Raw genomic sequence first — 20,230 nt, forward strand, 5'->3', positions numbered from 1 at the left:
TTCCAACGAAAAAATCGTTTAATTTGCAGTATTATTATATTTCGAGTTTTTCTTTTTAATTCCAGTTCTTTTATCTTAAGTTAAGTTTAAACAGATGAACATGATTTCATCAAGTGACAAAAAAATATTAACAATACTAAACACTGGAAATATTAGCAAGACCGTTTCGATATACGCTTAATCGTTTATAGAAGTATGTATTTTTTTTTATTATCAGGTAACATAATAATTATTACCGATAGAGATATACTTAAAGGTATACATATTTGTATATAGGTACAATACACATACGTTAATACATGTATATATATTGTATATTACACACAATATAATATGTATAGAAATTCATTAATTTACAACTTATACTGCAGTAATTACTTCTTAAAATTAAGATGAATCATTCTTATCATTTTTTTGTTTTCTTAATTGCTCCCAGTCCAGTAACTTGAAGTGTAAGAATTTTTGAGTGGTACTTTGTTTTGTGGATTGTTGTTGGATCTCTGTACAGTATTGCTACCACTGTCTTGGTGCAATGCTTGATGAAGTTGATGTGGTACAGTCGGAATGAACATGTGCGTTGCGTTGTATCCCCCGATTACTCCAGCAGTTTGATTATTTGTCATTCCAAATGGCGGTGGCGTAGCTGAGTGAAAATTTTGCTTTTCGTATGTCTACAATTTTTAATCGTTACATTTAGCATTCATTTTCGTCACAGTGAGCCTATTTAAATATCATTTATGATCATTTAATTCCCAACGAACCTTATTTAATTGAGTATGTCCTTTAGAATAAATTGTAGGACTAATATCACTTGGGTTAATAGTATTTGGACTGCAAGTCGCTGGAATATTTTTTCCAGTTTGGCTATACCCAGAACTGCTATTTTTGTAATCAGCTGCTGAACCAGCATTGGTCATAGCATCATAATTAGATCCAGTATTATAACCAGAGCTGTAATTTCCTGATTTCGATGGGTAAGTACTACTGTTGGATCCAGTTCCAGCAGTTGTAGGCATTTGCTATTGAAAGGACATTTATTAGTTAAACGGGGTTTTGTATGAAGATGAATTCAACCTTTATTGAAAATTTGGATGTATTATACATACTGGATACAAAGTTGGGGCGGTATTGTACGGGAATCCGCTTGCAGGCATGATACTTCCTCCGTAAAAGTACGCATAGCCTGGTGGAATCGGATTCATAAGTGGTTGCTGATGCTGCTGCTGCTGCTGTGATGTGTTCTGAAAATATAGAATTATTGTATTTATTCATTCAAGATTAATCTAAGAAACTACCAACTAAAGAAAAAACTATAATAATTGTAAGCATCAAACACACTTGTTGTGAAACAGTTGAAGAAACTGGAGATGAGTTTCCATCTGTTCTTGTAAATCGAGCATCATTCATGCTACTAAATTGGCCTTGCACATTTTGAACGGTTGATACCGAATCATTTCTACTATTGCCAAGACTTGTGACAGGACCTGATGTTTGGTATCCCAACGTGGCATCGTAATGATATGCACTGTTGGGCTAAAATTTAAAGGGTCACGTGTAAAACTATCGTAATAGTTATTTTAAAACTAAACATTAATAAGGAGTCATTAATTAAGGCTCATTAAGAATGTTTCAATTACTTATATACTAGATTCGTAATTAATGAAACCTACCATATGATTCAGTCTTTGCTGCAGCATTTGCAACTCTTCATAAGTGTAGACTGCTGGCTGCTGCTGGAATGTTGCATAAGCAGGTATGGTCTGTCCGACTACGTACTGATGACCCAAGATGGGTGTAACATTTCCTGTAGATCCACTTCCAGTGGAACTGTTGGAGTTATTACCGGATCCGAGACCAACAGTTGTAGATTTAGGCATTGCTGTAACAAAAATGTTTAAAAATTTTAAATCGTACAATTTGAATTATTAGCTATAGGGCGTTTTCAGATTGTCACGAAATGGTCACTTTACTGATTTGCCTGGAGGAACAACAAACAAGGTACTGCGGGTTAAGTAAATGAGAGACCTTGTTTGTTGTTCCTCCAGGCAAATCAGTAAAGTGACCATTTCGTGACAATCTGAAAAAGCCCTATTGCAAACTATACAATAACGCACCGCCTCCTATGGTCCCAATGTATTTTTCCATAAGAAGTGAAGCAGACGAGTAAACCGTCAATTTACTCATCTGTCTCAGTTCTTATGGGAAAATAAGTTGGGAACATTGAGTTATTGTGGTATTGTTTACTAACAAATTGACAAAATTTGTTTTTAGATTTGTTTTAGAGATGAAATGTGAGCATGTATTAGAAGTAATTCTTACCGTTTGTTGCAGTAGTCTTTGACAGGGTATTTACAGAGGAAGAAGCACTAATCCCCATGGTATTCGAAGTCGATACCGACACAGCGCTAGAATGAGATGAATCACCATCGAATTTGGAATTCACACTTGAAAGACCTTTGTTATCATTTTGCTCTTGCGCTGTATAAGTTGAGTAAGGCTTGGAATACACCGATTGCACTGAATTGGAGTACGATGCTGGACCGTGGTTCATCGACATTGCGTACGTAGTTGTCGTTGGTTGATACGACTGAGCAGATTGAAACGATGTGGAGCTTGGATAACCAGTACTCATGAATGGTAGATTATTGCTCGAGGTACTAGTAGATGTGGATTGTGCTTGGTACTGAGATACAGACGCGGGGAATCCGCTAGATTGATACTCCTAAAATAAACAAAGTTCGAGTTAATATAATTGGAATACTTAAAGAATTAAGTGATTCGTTTTTTCAAATATCGATAAATACCTGCTTATTTGAGGCAGCTTGATTGTAAATGGCAGCGGTTGATGTAGGGGCCGTTTGACTGAATGTAGTTACATAGGACTGAGCATAAGATGAATTGTAATTAGTCAGAGAAGTTGAATTAATTGAACGGAAGTTCTTTGTCTCTTGCTTGGCCGAACCACCAAATGTTTCTTCCATAGGTTGTGGCTTAGGCGTAAAATTGCTGTAGTTGTTTCCAGAAGTTGGCATTTGATAAGACTTGGCTGACTGCTGATAATTCGTATTTGGTTTATAGTCTACAGTACTCATTGAACTTGAATTAATATTCTGATTGGGCATCTCAATATTTTGAGTTGAAGTCGGCGGTTTCATCAGGGAACCTTGCGAGTTGATGTGTACTTCATTAGGTACAGATATATCTTTTGTAACCTGATATTGTGAAATTAGTAATTAGCCATTTTATCTAAGAAGTATTTTATCAAACAAAGAATATAGTTTTACTTACAATTTTTGGCGAAGTACCAAAATTCGTAGCACATGCTGGCTGCATAGGTTCCGTGGTGAAGGAACACAAATTCTTCAGAGTATTTTTAACCGATGCATGATCACCCGAAGACGTACTAGACTTGATACTGGATGTATCAACCTTATCTTGAGGAGGAGAAGCATCTAAAATACTGGAATCTGTTCCGAACTCCAAAGCACCAAATTGGACGTCTAGAAGGCCAATATTACTATTCAAAGTATCACCAGGCATTTCAACCGCAGATGAAGGAATCTTTGACGGTGGCGGTTTTCGTGGACGAGGTTTGATACTCGCGGCTGTCTTTTGAGGCTAAAAGGTGTGAAAATAAAATCTAATAATTTACTTTATTTAATACAAAAATAAAAGCATAAAATATTCTAATTTACCATTTCTAATGTCTTTACAGCTGCTGGCTCTTCTGTTTCATTTGGTTTAGGAGGAGTTTCTACAAATGTACTTGGTATGAACACCTTTGAATCTGCTAAAGACCCAGTGTACTCTTCAGCATCCCAATCTTCAACAACTTCAGGAGTCTTCCATGAATCTATAAATTAAAAAAGCAATTTAAATTGCAATCATTCTGTAAGTGATGAAATTATCATTTTTTGTAAGTATTAACTGACTGTTCTTACTTGTTGGGGGTTCAGTACTTTTCTCTGGTTTTTCCTCTTCAACACCGGTCCATGTTTCAATACGATTGGAAAAGACTTGAGAGTTCGATTGTGAACGTGATCCTCTGTTTCCGTAGCTTCGGTTGGCGAAGTTACGACCACCGCCGCGGCCTCCACGACTGGCTTTTCCAGAAAATCGTCCACGAACCCCGTGATTCGAGTTTCCCTCGTTCGTGGTATCGACATTCTTTTCATTTTCTTTATTTTCTTGTCGGCGCCCTAAATACATTAGTAGCAGAATTTAAAAAACAGCCCTACATTTAAAACAAGAAAGTGATTTTAATCGACATGATTTCTCGATGTCGTGGATTAAAAAGCAAGTTTTTAAGCCAAAAAAAATCATTCTCGATTACGACTAATTTCAATGTAAAATCGATAAAACCCGCTGGAATACTTACAGCCTCTGTTGCCGTGATTGGCTCGTCCACCTCGACCACGAGCAGAACTATCAGCCTGATACTGGTGCTTGTAATCGCTGCCAGTATGATTGTCCAGAGGAGCGTCGTCGCTGGTCTGTTTTGCACCTGCGGCTGGGCGAGCTTTTTTCTTCTTTATCTCCCATTCGGGGCTGACGCCCTCGAGGAGGTCGTTGACAGCGCGATCAAGGTCGCCGTCCGCGACGTGCAGGGCCATTACGACCTCGTCCTCGGACTTAAGGGTCAAGTCCATCACGGCTTTGACATTTTCCGGCAGCGGCTCGCTTCTGGCGTTTGCACTTTTGTCCGTGGCGGCAGAATGAGCCGAGTGGTCAGCCTTTTTCTATAAGAAAAAAGAAAATTGGAATATAAGTATAGGTTTCGGGGTACGTATCGTATCGAGTAATACGACTCCTCGTCGTATTAAATTTTTTGGGAAGAGAGTCGGTAAAAAAAATTGCAGTGAGGTCAGTATAGTTCGCGTGGAGTTGTATAAAAACACTGTCTGTGTTGTCTACGGCGTAAAAAAGAAAATAAACACGAATATTTGTATCTGTTCTAGTTACAAGTTGACTTTAAAACGTCCTCCATATTCGCGAATAAAAAAAGACAATTGTGATGCAATAAAATTTAGGTTTACTTTACATTTACCGCACGCGAGTCTTGAGATTCAGTAGCACTAGATAAATCATTTCATTAGTTTCCTATATAGATTACGTTAATAGCTGATTCTTGCGTCAGACGCATTACGAATTTCGTAGAATGGGAAGATGTTTTTGGTACTCGAAATAGAAAAAAAATAATACATTACCTCTGATTTATCACCGCTCATGTTGTCCGATGCCTTTGCTTTCCGATCATGCTTTTTGTTAGACTTTTTGCTTGTATTTTTCCAAGATGTAGATTCTGTTTCTACACTCATTTTGTGAATTTGATAGGTCTCAATTGATCTGCAACTCTAAACAAGTAGAAAAAAAATGTTATTTGATTGATGTCAATAAACTTTATCAGTTTTGAATGATTATTTATCGAAATTATGTAGATGTAGAATATTTTTATGAGAGAATTACGTATTTACGTTTTAATTTGAAAAATTCCGCGAAATTTTTAATTTTTTTTAACCGAAAATTTGTAATTGCTGAGAAAAACTGAGCGTCATTTTTTGTAAGTTTTTCGAATAATTTCACAGAATGAGATGAAAATCGGTAGTTATAAAATTTTCACATTTACTCAACATTAATGAAGTAAATCTATTGAAAAAAATTCGCATTCTTGTTAAAATTGTCACTTTTACCACCAATGATTTTTTATTTTAATTTCATAATGAGCATTACTTTCGATTCTACTTTCCCCGAAATTCAAATAAACTGGAAAAAATATAAATTTTCTCGCGGTGACCCTCGTACATGCCGGTTTTTTTTCGTTAAAAATTTTTTTTTCAATAAAACTAAACAACAGTTTTATAATTAACAATCTAAGAAATTCGCAATGTCTAAATTAATGCAATGTTCTACAAAAAATTATTTTAAAAATGAATCATTGCCAAGGTTAGGTTATAAACACTATGTTAATAGCCACCATTTTGAGATTTGTAATTCAGTTACCTAACCATATATTTATATTAAAAAAAAAGTTTAACCTAAGAAAAAGTTTACTTTGAAACATTAGTTTACCAAAAACTTCCAATTTCAGAAGTGATAAAATACTGTCAGAAATATTATACTTGGATTAAAGCAGACAATTCCTATAACGTAAGACAACTGAGATTGTAGTGAATCATTAGATATTTATAACAGCTTTCTGAAATAATCCCAAAATCAAATTGTCAACTAGCTTTTTGTCTAAAGTCAGAATATGAATCTTAGTAATATTGCAACAATAAAACAGTAAAATCAGAAGTTGTTTACGTTACTTCAAGTATGAAGTGAAACCCTAAAGTTGTTTACAAAACTTGTTGGTGAAAACAAATATGATGATTGTGTATTCACTGCAATGATAGATTAATTATACAAGTTTCAGATGATGAATTTCTCCAGCAAATATGATAGAATGGCTTGCGCGATGAGATTTAACTTTCTTGAAAGATTAGAGAATTGTAATTCAACGATTGTCACATTCACCCATGTGCTTTAAATTTATGATGTTACAAGAGTGTACTGTGGTGTTATTTACTTGAAACTAATGAAAAATCAATACTTAATACAATGTTAGCTCATTTCTTTACTTGAAGCAGTTCCAGTTGAAAATGAAAAACAGAAGTTATGTCGAGTTAGCTCTTATAAATCAGATTGATAACTTCTTACTTTTGATATTTATTATCTTACCGCCAAGATAAAGATCAATTTGCTACAATTATTGCTTGATCTTTGACGATAAGTTTAACAAACTGAGGAAATCTGACAGCTACCAGAAGCAAAAAGTAAGAAATTGTTTTCACAGAACCCACACTGTATAGTACAGGAAGATGAAAACATAACAAGCTTTGTTGATTCAACCAAATCATGTGCCACATGCACTTTCCTTATAACCCTAATTGATAGTACTAATTTTAATTATGTCCTAAAATAATCAAAAACCATTGTTAGATCCCGCACTTGGTAGCTTGTGGTTTTGTTCTGCAATGATGCATCAAACGATGGAGAGGTTAAAAATCGTAAGGCCAAGTCGTGGCACGAGATATACGAGTCATAATTGCTACCTTTTCAAAATATTTATACTGGTTGAAACACGCACGACTAGTCAATTTCGGATTCGAACTCGACGATTGCGGGCGGTTTCGTCGCGAAAACGGCAATAAACAATCGTTAAACGGTAAAATGGTTTCGAGATAGGCGCACTCCCCGTGCATAGGCACCAACGTTAAGTGAACTCCCTCGTTTTTTTACTCTGTGTTTCTCAGAATGCTCCCTGGGTTTCATAGACAAAAGACAGACTCTTACTCACGTGTTTTGACGAGATCAATCGGCACTGACTGCAACTCGCTGATTATTTTTAATAAAACGCGACTAATTATTAATCTCAATTATCCGCAAATAGCATGTCAACATGAAAAACTATACATATAAATTGAAAGCTGAAAGGATGTTTTAAAGGTTGTATACAATACAAAGAACGAGGCGCAACGTGTCCGATTCCCTGTTCCGTATATTACCAAGTCTGCGGTGATAGGGGGCGCTTTGAGGCTCGTCTTTCAATGATGGTCTGGTGGTGTCGAGCGCTCAGCTCTTGGAGAATGTTAGTGATGGGCACTGCATCGGATGCCTGCCTGTTCACTACTGCGACTTTGTAACTCGTCGTACGGGGGCAATTAGCTTCTCCGCCGTGTTACTGCGAGTGCGAGAGCCGGAAACGCGTGGAAATATTAGTGTGCGTGGCGTAGCGCATTACGCATCCCGCACGGCCAGGGGGACAAGTTTGAAGACGCGAGATTCGAGACGAGTCGTAATTAAACGTCGTATCTTAAAAATTCCTTTGTGACATTGAACCAATTCGATTGTTGCATTCGTTCGTTGCATGGAGGATAGCCGTAACTATTTTTCGAATTATCGATTATCCACAAGAGTAACGAATTATATTTTCAAAAACAATCGTTAATTTTTTTCTTGGTGAGAAAGCAATCCTCAAAATGACACGTAAAAAACGAATGGGATGTCTGGTCACGCGTACATTTCATTGACCCTTGCCGAGGTGGTAGTTGATTTGCTTTTTTTATGAATTTCTTTGAATGCATTTCTCGCATGAGGACTGAAGGAAAAAAATAAAAAGGATGCGTGAATATTTGACACGAGATGGCGTGCTTCGGATCAAAGTCCTTTTATTATAAATGCGCTTGGACATTTGATTCTAATTGTTCATTGCTTGATTCGACGTTCGATAGGAAAATCTAATAAATATTTCAGGATATCAGGAAAATCTCCAGAATACTGACATATAATAGATATTTTAAATTATCTTCAAATATGAGTTGAAATCGAAATACCTCCTGTTACCAGTAATTTTCAAAAGACTGATTTTACGTAGTTTGGATGAATTGTTGTTTTTATTCATACAATGATCGTAATAGTAGGCTTTAATAAAATTCGATTTTAAAAAATCACGTAATTCGATTTGTTAGTTATTTTATGAATCCATATAAAAATTTTACACATTTTTATCGTGAAAACGAATCATAAATTTTCTATCCAAAAAATATTATTACTCATTACTAATATTATTATTTTAATTTTTAAAAAAATTCCCAATTAAATACCTTAAAAAAAAAATTCTTGTAGTACGTCCATACAGTAACGTGTATAATGATACAGAATGTAAAAATCAATTTCTTTATCTTGATCGGGAAATGATCATTAAGTTTTAATTACCATTACCAGTAATATTATAAAAATGATTGTAAACGAAATTCGACGAACGATGATCATTATAATTGGGATTTAAAAAATGTTTTCAAAAAGTAATGGGATGAAAGAAGGATAATCGCAGAAATTTAAATCAAATGATTTTACAAATACAATTAAAAATTTAATTGAAGTGTTATGCCCATTATACTTCATAAAGCATACGATGTGCAAGCGATACGCGTAGCTTAGCGTCGGGCTCGCAACGGCGCTGTTGTCGCATGCAGGCCGCAGTAGCGCGAGGCATGAGCGCGGCCAGCATACGAGGGCAGACAGATTGGAGCAGCAAGCCTGAGCGCACGCTGGCTTCTCGACACACCAAGATTGAATAAACTGTTAACTCTTTACTTTAATTTAATTCAACCCACTGTGTACTTTATTTTCAAGCTCTCCTATCCTGACGATTATAACAGAAGTTAGTTAGATTAATTTTCAACCTCGTTTATTTTACGCACTCACAATACTTCAGAAAAAAAGTTTTTCAAACTCGAATTCTTTTTTTCGAAAATATCAATTTCAATATCCTTCGTTCGAACAAAGACGTCAAGACTTAATATGAGATAAGATAAATCCAGTCAAAACAACTCACACACTTTCCAAAAAAAAAGTAACACCTCAGAATTTTTTGTTGCACTATTATACATAGGTCTAAAAATCATCAATCCGTCACGCAGCGCGTATACTCAACAAAGGATTTCGGGATTATCGCGGGTCACCTTTTAATTCGCAATTCGCAGGCGGCGCAAAGCGTTCCTGCACCGTGGCACCACGAAGGATTGCTCATATAATGACAATGACAGGTAGCAGAACTCGAAATGAAAGGCACACAAGTCAACTGTATACATGTATATATCGCACAAATACATGTATAGTCCGTGTACTCTGTGCTATAGGGCAATGCACACGTTCGACTCCGATCTCTCGCTCGCTCGCTCGCTCTCTCTCACTGTACCTATATCTCTCTCCTGCTGTATCACAGCTCTCGCGTCGACTATCGCCTTTGTGAAAGAGCCTGAAAACTAGTTAAGCACTGTGCGCTCTTATACACGGAAGACGCCGTTTTCAGTCTTAATCTCTGCCAATGGTTTAATTGTTTATCGACGAGCATCGCCGTCAGCTCCTCAGAGCTGGTTTTCGCGTCAACGATCGAGACAGGACCTGGTCTCGCTTCGACTCCGGGTACGGTGTGTCGTCGCTGATTATACGAGCTGTTCGGCTGTGTGTTTTCGCTGGCAAAAATACGACGACGACGACGACGATCCGCGAAGTGAAACAGCACCAGACGTGTATATATACTCAGCGCGGACTCGTGTATATAGTGTGCCATGTACCGTAGGATATCCACACGTACCACGATATCCTCGCAAGTTGATGCCGAATAAAGATCATGTAGCAATGATGGATGAAAAAATGTCTCCGTCGAGTCGAGAAATACTATGCACAGGTAAATGCCTCGGCGCAATTGTGCGCCTCCTTCGGCTGAGAGATAATCGCTGCATTTAACATGAAGAGAGTATCGATACAGACCTTGAAATCACAGACTGTAGCAATTTTTTTCCTTTGTATATCTCGGCCGATGCTCGACGTTTCTGCCTCTGTTATCCTTTTTAGCGGCATTAAATGTTGATGTAGATGTTAAATTGCATCGTCGATGATTTCGAAACATGATTTAATTACGAAAAATGATGATTTAGTCATTGGGGAAAGTACAGTTATCTGAATACTTCCTATCATCTGTGTGATACATATGACATCTATGAATACGAGGTGTTCTTAATCAATTGTAAAGAAGTCTTTTCAAGTATACTTATGTTCAATGCAGTGATGAATCTCAATGATGATGCATATTTTTAAGCTCCTTTAGAATATTATTGTGAAAGTTAATCTTTCTTTAATATCTTCATGTACAACTGGCTTAAAATCATTGAGTGTAAATGTGTCACCAAATAGTGGGCAGAACTTATCCTTGAGGTTTTAGGTTACTGATTTTTGCAATGTGTTAAAACATCAGAAATGTTGAATAATTTATGTTTAATGAGAATTCAAGTTATTTCAAAGTAATTTTTAGTATAAATCATCTCCAATAATGATAGTGCAATGCAATGCATTAGAAAACATATTTTTGATAAGCAAAAAAAAATTTCTTTAAAAAAGACTATATTATTCATTTTAATAAAAAATTTAATGGTAAATTTATCAAATATTGCTTTAGTAGTTATCAATTAAAACTTGAGTCATTTTTCAACTATAATTTTGCATTTAAAAATTCATAGTTATTGATAGATAAAAGTGTCTTTACATTGTGTCCTTAAAAGCTAAAATGATTTTCAGGCTTTTTCACCAACGATGGGTATCCTAATCAAAAATAAATTAACTATAGATTTTGGAATTAGTCAACATTTTTCAAACAGAGCCTATCTTCTACAACATCTTTATAGAAAAGAGCATAAACATGTTTTTAGAGCAATTTCAAAGTATGTATTCAATTTGCCATATTAGATTAGTTAATAGTTGTCAGTATAAAGTAGTATAGGAATCAAAAGTACCATATCAGTGTATAAATTTTCTGTTACGAATACTGTAATGGTATCTTTGACTTCAAAAATGATAATAATCACTGAATCAATTAGAAGTTTAATGCACATGTAAATCAACATTCTGATTAATACTAAAAAGCAATCAATAACAGCAATTAAACATAGCATTTAATGTTATGAACAGTTTTTCCAAATGAGCATAGGGGGCAATTAAAAATTTTAAAAATTGCCAAGACAGTTGGGAAATACAATTTTTGATCTTATATTCAATACTTTACTACTACTATTTATTATACTACTATTAATTAATTAGCTAAGGGAGAAACATTAATCACTACAATTTTATTATTTTTTATCATTTGCCATACTGTGCATAATCGCGTCGTTTCATTAATTAGTAAAAATAAAAATTATAATTATGAAAGAATCACGCTAAAATAAGTACTTTTATCGCGACGATAATCGAAAGGATTTATCTTTTCTGTTTATCTAAAACTAATTCAATCCAATTACTGATTCTAAAAATTTACGTAATTTCATTCGATTTCATATCAAGTTATGTTATTTATAAATTTCTAATAACAATTTAATTTTTCAGCTATCATCAGTGAACAAAATAAATCATGGCGCTCAAAAGAAATAGACTCAATGAGCTCGTGATTTGTCTTATTTTTACAACAATATTTATGGACAATTGCTCTACCTTCGCTCGTAATTTAGGTGAGTACACTTTGATTTATCTAAAAAAAAAAAAAAAATAATCGCGATCCAATTAATTTCAATTTGTCATTCGAATTTTCAGAGCGATACGACACAGCTTACGAATGCGAAGGGAGAACTTTAAAAATTGAGTGCCCTCCAAATGAAGTCATTCGCTTAATTCGCGCGAATTATGGAAGATTTTCCATAACTATATGCAACGAGCATGGAGATACCGATTGGAGCGTCAATTGCATGTCTCCGAGATCATTCCGCGTGCTATATAACAAGTGAGTATTGTTTATTTATTAAATAATTAGTATGAGAACAAAATAACATTTTTAATGCATTCAAAAGGACAAAAATACTTCGTTATTTCATAATTTAATTTAATTTTTAGATGCAACTCTAAACAAAATTGCAGTATTATAGCATCAACTTCACAGTTTGGGGATCCTTGCCCTAACACTCTGAAGTATCTTGAAGCACATTATCAGTGTGCACCTGGTATGTATCCAATCATTCTATTTTTATCTTTATATTCTGAGCAAAGCCAGGATTAACATTGAAATGAACTTTTAAAAGTTGAAAAATCAACTTTAAACACTTTTTCAGCCATGACAACCACAATCCGACCAAGTCAATCGTGGTTCATAAATCCACAATCATCTATTTTAGATGTTGATCCATATCCTACAAAAACTACGGTATCAACTTGGACAGCTGAAACTTCTACTATGATGACACACTCTGAGAGATCATCTATTGTGCTTCAGCCAACCACGACTATACCAAGGTCAGCTGAGAACATGTTCTTAATACAAATCAATTTTATATTTTTTCATGTGAATTGAGACTAAAAGTTCATAAATTAATTATAGATTGTATAAAAAAGACTATCAAACTATAACTACATATGAGAAAGGTACGAATGTGATGGAACTAGAAGAGAAAACAGAAGAACCTAAAATTATATCTGAAGTTGATGAATCGCAAATATCAACTTTGCTGCAAGCAGTTTCTTCTCCTCCTCATAATAGGCAGCATTTGTTTCCCGTGACATCGAAAACGTTAGGGAAATCGAATGCGTCAACACTGAAATGTATGTATTAATGAATTACATCATTCTCTTTTATCTCTTATTAACATTTGTTTTTTTCTCTCTTTTAGGCAACCTAACGATTTGGTTATTTTGTATTTCAATTATATACCACCATCGGTGGCAATATCACTAAGCAGACTGTTATTTATCATAGTATCAAATAAAATGAAGAAAACTCAAGATTCAGGGGGCAGGAATTGATTGCTACATTTACTGTAAAAAAGTTATTTTCAAATTACTAGATAATATTTCCAGCAATTTCTCAGTATTATAACTTAAACATCTTTTGTAACAATTTTTTGATCGCTGTGCATTTAGTTATCAAGTATTTATTAAAATGAGCGCGTACGAATGTATGAATGAATGTTTGAGAATGACTGATGATATTATGCAGCCCGGGTAAAAGGTCAAAGTGATTTTAGGTTTAAAATACAAAAGAGTTTGAACTGATCAATTATCTTAACATCAAAGATAATCCTGTAGAAATCAGAAACTGAAAATTTAACTTTTGTCTTGTAGGATACTTTGAATTACTAGAAGTAAAGTTTTATAATCACACTTTATAAATGTATCGTACACATAATAAGGGGCTATTATAAGAAATATTTAAAACTGACGTAAATATAAAAAAAGTATTTGAATTATTATAGTTCTTAGATCTATGTCTAGTTCAGTATATAAGCACTTTTAACTTTTTAGAATAACTTCATTTACAACCTTAAAGGTCCTTCAAAAGCGTCTTTTTATTGTAAATGACTATATTGTACATGTTTATATGAATGAGTATCTGCAACAAGAATTTTGTAAATGTTAGTAATTTATTTAAATTTGAAATAATGTGACCGTAGAGTAATATATATCAAAGTTGTTGACAACAACAGATAAACAAAATTTACTTTATTATATGAATTATTGGTCAAGTTATATCAAGTTACTAAAACTTAGAATCAAAATTGTAAAAATATATTTTTTTATCAGGAATGATAAATTTTTTTTGTTAGACATTTGTTAATTAACTAACAGATGTTTAACTCAAGGTACATACTATTTATAAGTAAATAGAGCAATTTTTTTTACTATCTATTCAATTTTATACACTTTAATGACTACGAATACTGATAAAAAGCCAGAATTTCTATTATTCAACCATGACTTGTTATAAGTATATGAAATAAACTGTTGTATAAATAAAAAAAAATTAATCATAAATCCTTCATTTCATTTTTATTTTCATTTATCGAAGCCGAAATCTTCGTCAGGAAGATGTCTTGAAGATAAGATGCAGCTCATATAAGTACTGCATATAGGGCACATAAAAAAAAATGGCATATGCTTGGGCAGGGGTAAAAAGGAAAGTCCAGCTCTATACTCCGTTGTGCAATTCGCATTCTTGCGGCTATGAGCTGTCCTGGCACTGACAGTGCTCTCCACAATTGAAAATACGCCATGTTCCCCATGATTCGTTTGCCACATACACAAACACATCGTCCGCATCACGCATTCCGACTCCAATGAATTTTCAATTGCAGAAGTCTTTGCAGGTTAAGTAAAACATTGCAGACGAACGCCAACGAATGATAATATACTGTGTCGGCGATCGACTCGGTGAATATATTTTCTTCTGCAAAAAGGGTTGATAAAGATCAAGATGCCTCTTAAGTATATCGGAAAAACCACAGATTTCAAAGGAAAATCGCTATGGGAAATTTTGGGAAATTTGAAAAACTTCGGCGAAGGTAGATTAATTCTTAGGAATAGGTTTCAACGGTATCCTGAACCTTGTTACTTTAAAGTTCTCAAAGTGGAAGCTTTGCCAAATTATAAAGTTTCATCTTATGTAAGTAAACATTATTCTGTCTTTACATAAATTTGTTCGTTTGTCTAATCATTAATTCTTTGTTGCAGGAAAAAAGAAAGTGCATTGCTCTAGTCCAAAATACCTTCCGTGGTAACACAGACCCAAATCCAATCCAAAAAGAATCATCTACGTACAAAGCTGATTACACTCTAGTACCAAAACACGAGGAGCATAAATATTTGAATTCGAAACTTGTTCATGAGAAAAGAAAAGAATTGCCATTCTCGATTTCACTTCCACCTCTTCTTAAAGAGACTTATAAAACTAAAGATAATGATGATCATTCAAACTTAGAAATGACAGTATTTTATAACGCAACAGTGAGGAGAGTTTTCCCTGAAATAAAGAGAATAGAAGGATATGCGTACAGAGTGAAAGAAATACAGAAAAAAAATAGTGCATGAAATTAAATAAATGATTTTTAAATATTTGAATTTCTTATGACTTTTTTTAATGTTTATTTCTGGTCTATTCAGCACATATTTTCTTTATCGTTTAAAGATTAAATATTAGAATGGCAAAACTTGTATTACAACCTATAGTTCTCTTTTAATACAATGTGTTTTCATTCATGTTAGACATGTTATATATGAGTTAAGAAAAAAAAACGATCCGATGATGCATTGTTAGAAAAATTGTTGAGATTATAAATGAATTATAGTTACTAATTTTTCAAATAAATTATATTGTTTGAAATAAAAAATAAGAATGTACATAATAAAAATATCAAATAAATATAACAAATTGTTCATCAATTAAAACCATTTAGGTACTCAATTATTCACAAGTAGCTTTGAGTACTTGTTCTATATAAGTTTTTATTAAAATTTATTGAAATGTATTAAAAATTATAATTAGTATTGAGTAAAAGGAAAAGTCGCTTATTGCATTATTTTAAATTTTCACAGAGAAAAATGAAAATTAAAGTCGTAAATATCATTGTTAACTCATACCACTCTTATACTTTCGAGTACAGAATTAATTTTTTTCAAAATTATTGATAATTTTGATATCTTTTGCGTAAAATGACTCGTTGTGACTCTGACCGCGCGAATTTCATTCCGTGTTACTGATTTCTTAAACGTTCGTGCGCGGCGCTCGCACCTTAGGGTCCGTTCATTTTGTGATTATTAAAACCTAGCCTGTGAAGCTTTGCAGCGATGCAACGTGGTACAGCTGTAGCCTAGTAAATTTAAGATATTTAAACAAACTAAGTGAAAAAGACAAACTTGCAACCATGTATAACGACGATTACGATCAGGTAAGTGTCGAAGACACGTGCATAACTTTGATCTTGCCTTATTTACATAAATATTCTTAACAGTACGACGCCTACGATGATTATGGTGCGGTCGAAGAGACTGCCGAGTTCTCCAGGAACTACCGGCAAATACCAGATTATGTTAAAAAAATCCTGGTTCATCTCCATACATGCATCAACGAAGGTATGATCTTTGAGATCCAGAATTTCTATGAGAATTCCTTCCCAAAGCTGTCGGAGATGTTTGACAAGTCTCCATGGCCCAATGACCAAGCCATCAGGCACCTTGTTGATGAAGATCATGTTTTCTTAATTCTGTACATGGAACTGTACTATCGTCACATCTATGCCAGATTACAGCCCAATTTGGAGCAACGCTTCAATTCTTTCTACAATTATTGTGAAATTTTCAACTACATCTTGAATTCTGAAGAGCCTGTTCCATTGGAATTGCCCGATCAATGGTTGTGGGAACTCATTGATGAATTTGTATATCAATTTCAATCATTCACTCAGTATAAGGCCCAAGTATCTTCAAAGACATCGGAGGAAATCAATACTTTGGCAACCAACAGTAAAGTTTGGGATGTTTTGTGCATCTTGAACGTATTGCACTATTTGATCGATAAGTCTAGAATTAAGCAACAGTTGGAAGAATACGCCAATGGAGGTAACCCAGATCATGTTGCTGGAGTATTCGGTAGACACTCATTGTACAAAATGATGGGATATTTCTCGTTGGTTGGACTTCTCAGAGTCCACTCTCTACTTGGTGATTACTACCAAGCTATTAAGGTCAGCATAATTATTGATCAAACATTCTATTGATAACTTTCAAAATTTAATGCTTATTTATTTTTTTATTATTTGCTTATATTGTATATAATTTTAAAAACAACATTATGTATTTAAGTAATGTCTTGGTTTTGCTTTAAATATATTCATGACATACAATAATATTCTTTACAGGTCATGGAAAATATTGAGCTTTACAAAAAGATTGCTTACTCTCATGTACCTGGATGCCAAATATCCACTGCCTACTATGTTGGATTCTCCTACATGATGATGAGAAGATACGCTGATGCTATCAGAACTTTCTCTACCATTTTGCTGTATGTTCAGCGCACAAAACAACTGTTTGCTTCAAGGAGTTACCAGAATGATCAAATCAACAAGCAAACAGAGCAAATGTATCATTTACTTGCAATTTGCTTGGTGCTACACCCACAGTGCATCGATGATGGACTTCAGCAGACTTTGAGGGACAAGAGCTATCATGAAAAAATGTACAAAATGCAATGCGGAGCCATGGAAGAATTTGAATCTTGCTTCCAATTCGCTTGCCCCAAATTCCTCTGTCTGCATCCACCAAATCCAGATAACCCCAATGAGGACTATGCTCGTGATGCTATCAAACATCAGACACAAATCTTCATGGAGGAGGTCATGCAACAGAAGATGTTGCCAACCATTCGATCATACTTGAAATTGTACACTACTCTTCCTTTAAGCAAACTCGCTACATTCTTGGACAGTACTCAACACGGTGATGCAGACAACTTGAGCGATTTAGTTTCCAAGCTCACCATCTGGCTTTTGTGCTTCAAGCACAAAATGAAGAACGTTGTTTGGGTTAAAGGAACCTCAAGCCTCCAAGGCAAATTCGTTTCAGGATCCGAGGTAAATATATGACCATTGAATATTATCTTAAAATTTTTGAGAAGCAACAAGATTTATAATTTTTCAACTCTTTTCCAGCTTGATTTCTACATTGACGATAACATGATCCACATAGCCGACACCAAAGTGTCGCATCGTTACGGCGACTTCTTCATTAGGAAAATTTTGAAATTCGAGGATCTGAATCGCAAATTACATGCAATTAAATTGTAAAAAAAATAACAAACCTCAACAACACAATTATTATAATAAAAATGATTTTTAACTTATTTTAAATGTTTGGTTTTAAAAGCGCTATAATTTCTAAGAAAATCATACTTTTATTATTTTGATAAAATTACAATAAACACAAGTTTGAGAGAAAAAAAAAGTAAGGAATTCTATGTACGAAACCAGAAAAAAGTTATTAACAATTGGAAATTTGATGCTGTCTCGATGAAAAAGCTCTAAACGATCATCCTATTTCTCCTCGTTTTCTCCCTCGTCTTCGTCGAACTCTCCCTCCTCGTCGGCCGAGGCCTCTTGGTACTGCAGATACTCCGAGACGAGATCGTTCATGTTGCTCTCGGCCTCGGTGAACTCCATGTCGTCCATTCCTGCCGTACATCGAAGAGTCGAGTTAACGAATATTCGTAGAAATGATTTTACCAGTGGAAGCAAAAAATGTTGGGACGACTCACCCTCGCCCGTGTACCAATGCAGGAAAGCCTTCCTCCTGAACATGGCGGTGAACTGCTCGCTCACGCGCTTGAACAGCTCCTGTATGGCCGTGGAGTTGCCGATGAAGGTGGCGGACATCTTCAAGCCGCGCGGCGGTATGTCGCACACGGCCGTCTTCACGTTGCTCGGTATCCACTCGACGAAGTACGAGCTGTTCTTGTTCTGTATGTTGAGCATCTGCTCGTCGACCTCCTTCATGGACATGCGACCGCGGAAGACGGCGGCCACGGTCAAGTAGCGTCCGTTGCGCGGATCGCAGGCGGCCATCATGTTCTTGGCGTCGAACATCTGCTGGGTGAGCTCGGGCACGGTCAGCGAGCGATACTGCTGCGATCCTCTCGAGGTCAGCGGAGCGAAGCCGGGTATGAAGAAGTGAAGCCGGGGGAACGGCACCATGTTGACGGCCAGTTTGCGGAGATCGGCGTTCAGCTGGCCGGGGAATCGCAGACAGGTGGTGACGCCGCTCAGGGTGGCGCACACCAGATGATTGAGATCGCCGTAAGTCGGCGTGGTGAGCTTGAGGGTGCGGAAGCAGATGTCGTACAGCGCCTCGTTGTCGATGCAGTAGGACTCGTCGGTGTTCTCGACGAGCTGATGCACCGACAGTGTGCAGTTGTAGGGCTCGACCACGGTGTCGGAGACTTTGGGCGAGGGCACGACGCTGAACGTCATCATTATGCGATCGGGATACTCCTCGCGGATTTTGGAGATGAGGAGTGTGCCCATGCCGGCACCGGTGCCACCGCCCAGCGAGTGTGTCAACTGGAAGCCCTGCGCGAGAGAAAATATCGTTTAGCTTGCCGATTTTTTTCGATGAAATATATCACGGGCATACCTGTAGGCAATCGCAGCTCTCGGCCTCCTTCCGCACGACGTCGAGGACCGAGTCGACGAGCTCGGCGCCCTCGGTGTAGTGGCCCTTGGCCCAGTTGTTGCCCGCGCCCGACTGGCCGAACACGAAGTTGTCCGGTCGGAAGATCTGGCCGAACGGTCCGGATCTGACGGCGTCCATGGTGCCGGGCTCGAGATCGACGAGGATCGCCCGGGGCACGTATTTACCGCCCGTCGCCTCGTTGTAGTAGACGTTGATGCGCTCCAGCTGGAGATCGGAGTCTCCGTGGTAGGCGCCGGTCGGGTCGATGCCATGCTCGTCGGATATCACCTCCCAGAACTGCGAGGCAAGAGAACAAAAAGATCGGTACGAGATACCGATTCTCGAGCGTTGTTGCGCGGAAAATTTTTTAGTTGAAATTTGAAGTGGAAACAAAAAGGCGGCTTACTTTTGCACCAATCTGGTTGCCACATTGTCCGGCTTGAAGATGCACGATCTCCCTCATGGTTTATGGAATTGTGTGATTACTCGATTACAATTCTAACTAAATTTTCCTAACGGCCTATCGGTTGCCTTTCCTCCTCGTTGTTTTTTTTTTATTACGAAAAAATGTCAACACTACTGCGGCTCTTTAAACTTTTTCTTTTTATCTATTCAAAAATCCGACGATGGAGTTCTATCCGGCGATCTTATAGTGCGTCCGCTGCAACCGATCTTCAACAGCACTAACGCTGATTGGCTCTTTGTT

General features: G+C 36.2%; 5 protein-coding genes across 13 annotated transcripts; 3 read left to right on the forward strand and 2 right to left on the reverse strand.

The window, feature by feature from the left end:
* Positions 1-17: 17 nt before the first annotated feature.
* On the reverse strand, positions 18-7,661 carry LOC106657259 (protein lingerer). 6 transcript variants are annotated; one of them, XM_014378680.2, is made up of 13 exons: positions 7,548-7,661; positions 5,208-5,354; positions 4,379-4,739; positions 3,942-4,199; positions 3,696-3,853; positions 3,289-3,618; positions 2,805-3,212; positions 2,320-2,722; positions 1,671-1,879; positions 1,339-1,533; positions 1,107-1,241; positions 762-1,019; positions 18-671 (listed from the first exon to the last, which is right to left on the reverse strand). In XM_014378680.2, the coding sequence occupies exons 2-13, from the start codon at positions 5,316-5,318 to the stop codon at positions 423-425; spliced, it is 3,075 nt and encodes a 1,024-aa protein (XP_014234166.1). In that variant the 5' UTR covers positions 5,319-5,354; positions 7,548-7,661; the 3' UTR covers positions 18-422. The 6 variants fall into 6 exon arrangements, with proteins under 6 accessions (XP_014234166.1, XP_023318499.1, XP_014234150.1 ...); XM_023462731.1 differs by lacking the exon at positions 7,548-7,661 and adding an exon at positions 7,340-7,487; XM_014378664.2 differs by lacking the exon at positions 7,548-7,661 and adding an exon at positions 7,336-7,487.
* LOC106657284 (latrophilin-like protein 1) lies at positions 3,823-14,337 on the forward strand. Of its 4 annotated transcripts, none has more exons than XM_014378701.2 (8): positions 9,716-10,234; positions 11,122-11,264; positions 11,926-12,047; positions 12,130-12,316; positions 12,427-12,533; positions 12,612-12,822; positions 12,908-13,128; positions 13,197-14,337. In XM_014378701.2, exons 3-8 carry the CDS (start codon positions 11,951-11,953, stop codon positions 13,259-13,261), a joined length of 888 nt encoding a protein of 295 aa, XP_014234187.1. In that variant the 5' UTR covers positions 9,716-10,234; positions 11,122-11,264; positions 11,926-11,950; the 3' UTR covers positions 13,262-14,337. The 4 variants fall into 4 exon arrangements, with proteins under 4 accessions (XP_014234205.1, XP_014234187.1, XP_014234212.1 ...); XM_014378726.2 differs by having other exon boundaries at positions 12,642-12,822; XM_014378719.2 differs by lacking the exons at positions 9,716-10,234; positions 11,122-11,264 and adding an exon at positions 3,823-3,891.
* Positions 14,338-14,426: 89 nt separating this feature from the next.
* On the forward strand, positions 14,427-15,420 carry LOC106657302. Its single transcript, XM_014378733.2, has 2 exons — positions 14,427-14,965; positions 15,034-15,420. Exons 1-2 carry the CDS (start codon positions 14,777-14,779, stop codon positions 15,388-15,390), a joined length of 546 nt encoding a protein of 181 aa, XP_014234219.1. The 5' UTR covers positions 14,427-14,776; the 3' UTR covers positions 15,391-15,420.
* Positions 15,421-16,122: 702 nt separating this feature from the next.
* On the forward strand, positions 16,123-18,199 carry LOC106655173 (eukaryotic translation initiation factor 3 subunit L). Its single transcript, XM_014375408.2, has 4 exons — positions 16,123-16,247; positions 16,311-17,042; positions 17,217-17,930; positions 18,009-18,199. Exons 1-4 carry the CDS (start codon positions 16,224-16,226, stop codon positions 18,141-18,143), a joined length of 1,605 nt encoding a protein of 534 aa, XP_014230894.1. The 5' UTR covers positions 16,123-16,223; the 3' UTR covers positions 18,144-18,199.
* Positions 18,200-18,389: 190 nt separating this feature from the next.
* Positions 18,390-19,987, reverse strand: LOC106656400 (tubulin beta-4 chain-like). Its single transcript, XM_014377355.1, has 4 exons — positions 19,931-19,987; positions 19,486-19,821; positions 18,611-19,421; positions 18,390-18,526 (listed from the first exon to the last, which is right to left on the reverse strand). The coding sequence occupies exons 1-4, from the start codon at positions 19,985-19,987 to the stop codon at positions 18,390-18,392; spliced, it is 1,341 nt and encodes a 446-aa protein (XP_014232841.1).
* Positions 19,988-20,230: the final 243 nt, after the last annotated feature.

This window comes from Trichogramma pretiosum, unplaced genomic scaffold (genome assembly GCF_000599845.2).
Source record: "Trichogramma pretiosum strain Unisexual culture from Peru unplaced genomic scaffold, Tpre_2.0 scaffold1, whole genome shotgun sequence".
Taxonomy (NCBI): Eukaryota; Metazoa; Arthropoda; class Insecta; order Hymenoptera; family Trichogrammatidae; genus Trichogramma; species Trichogramma pretiosum.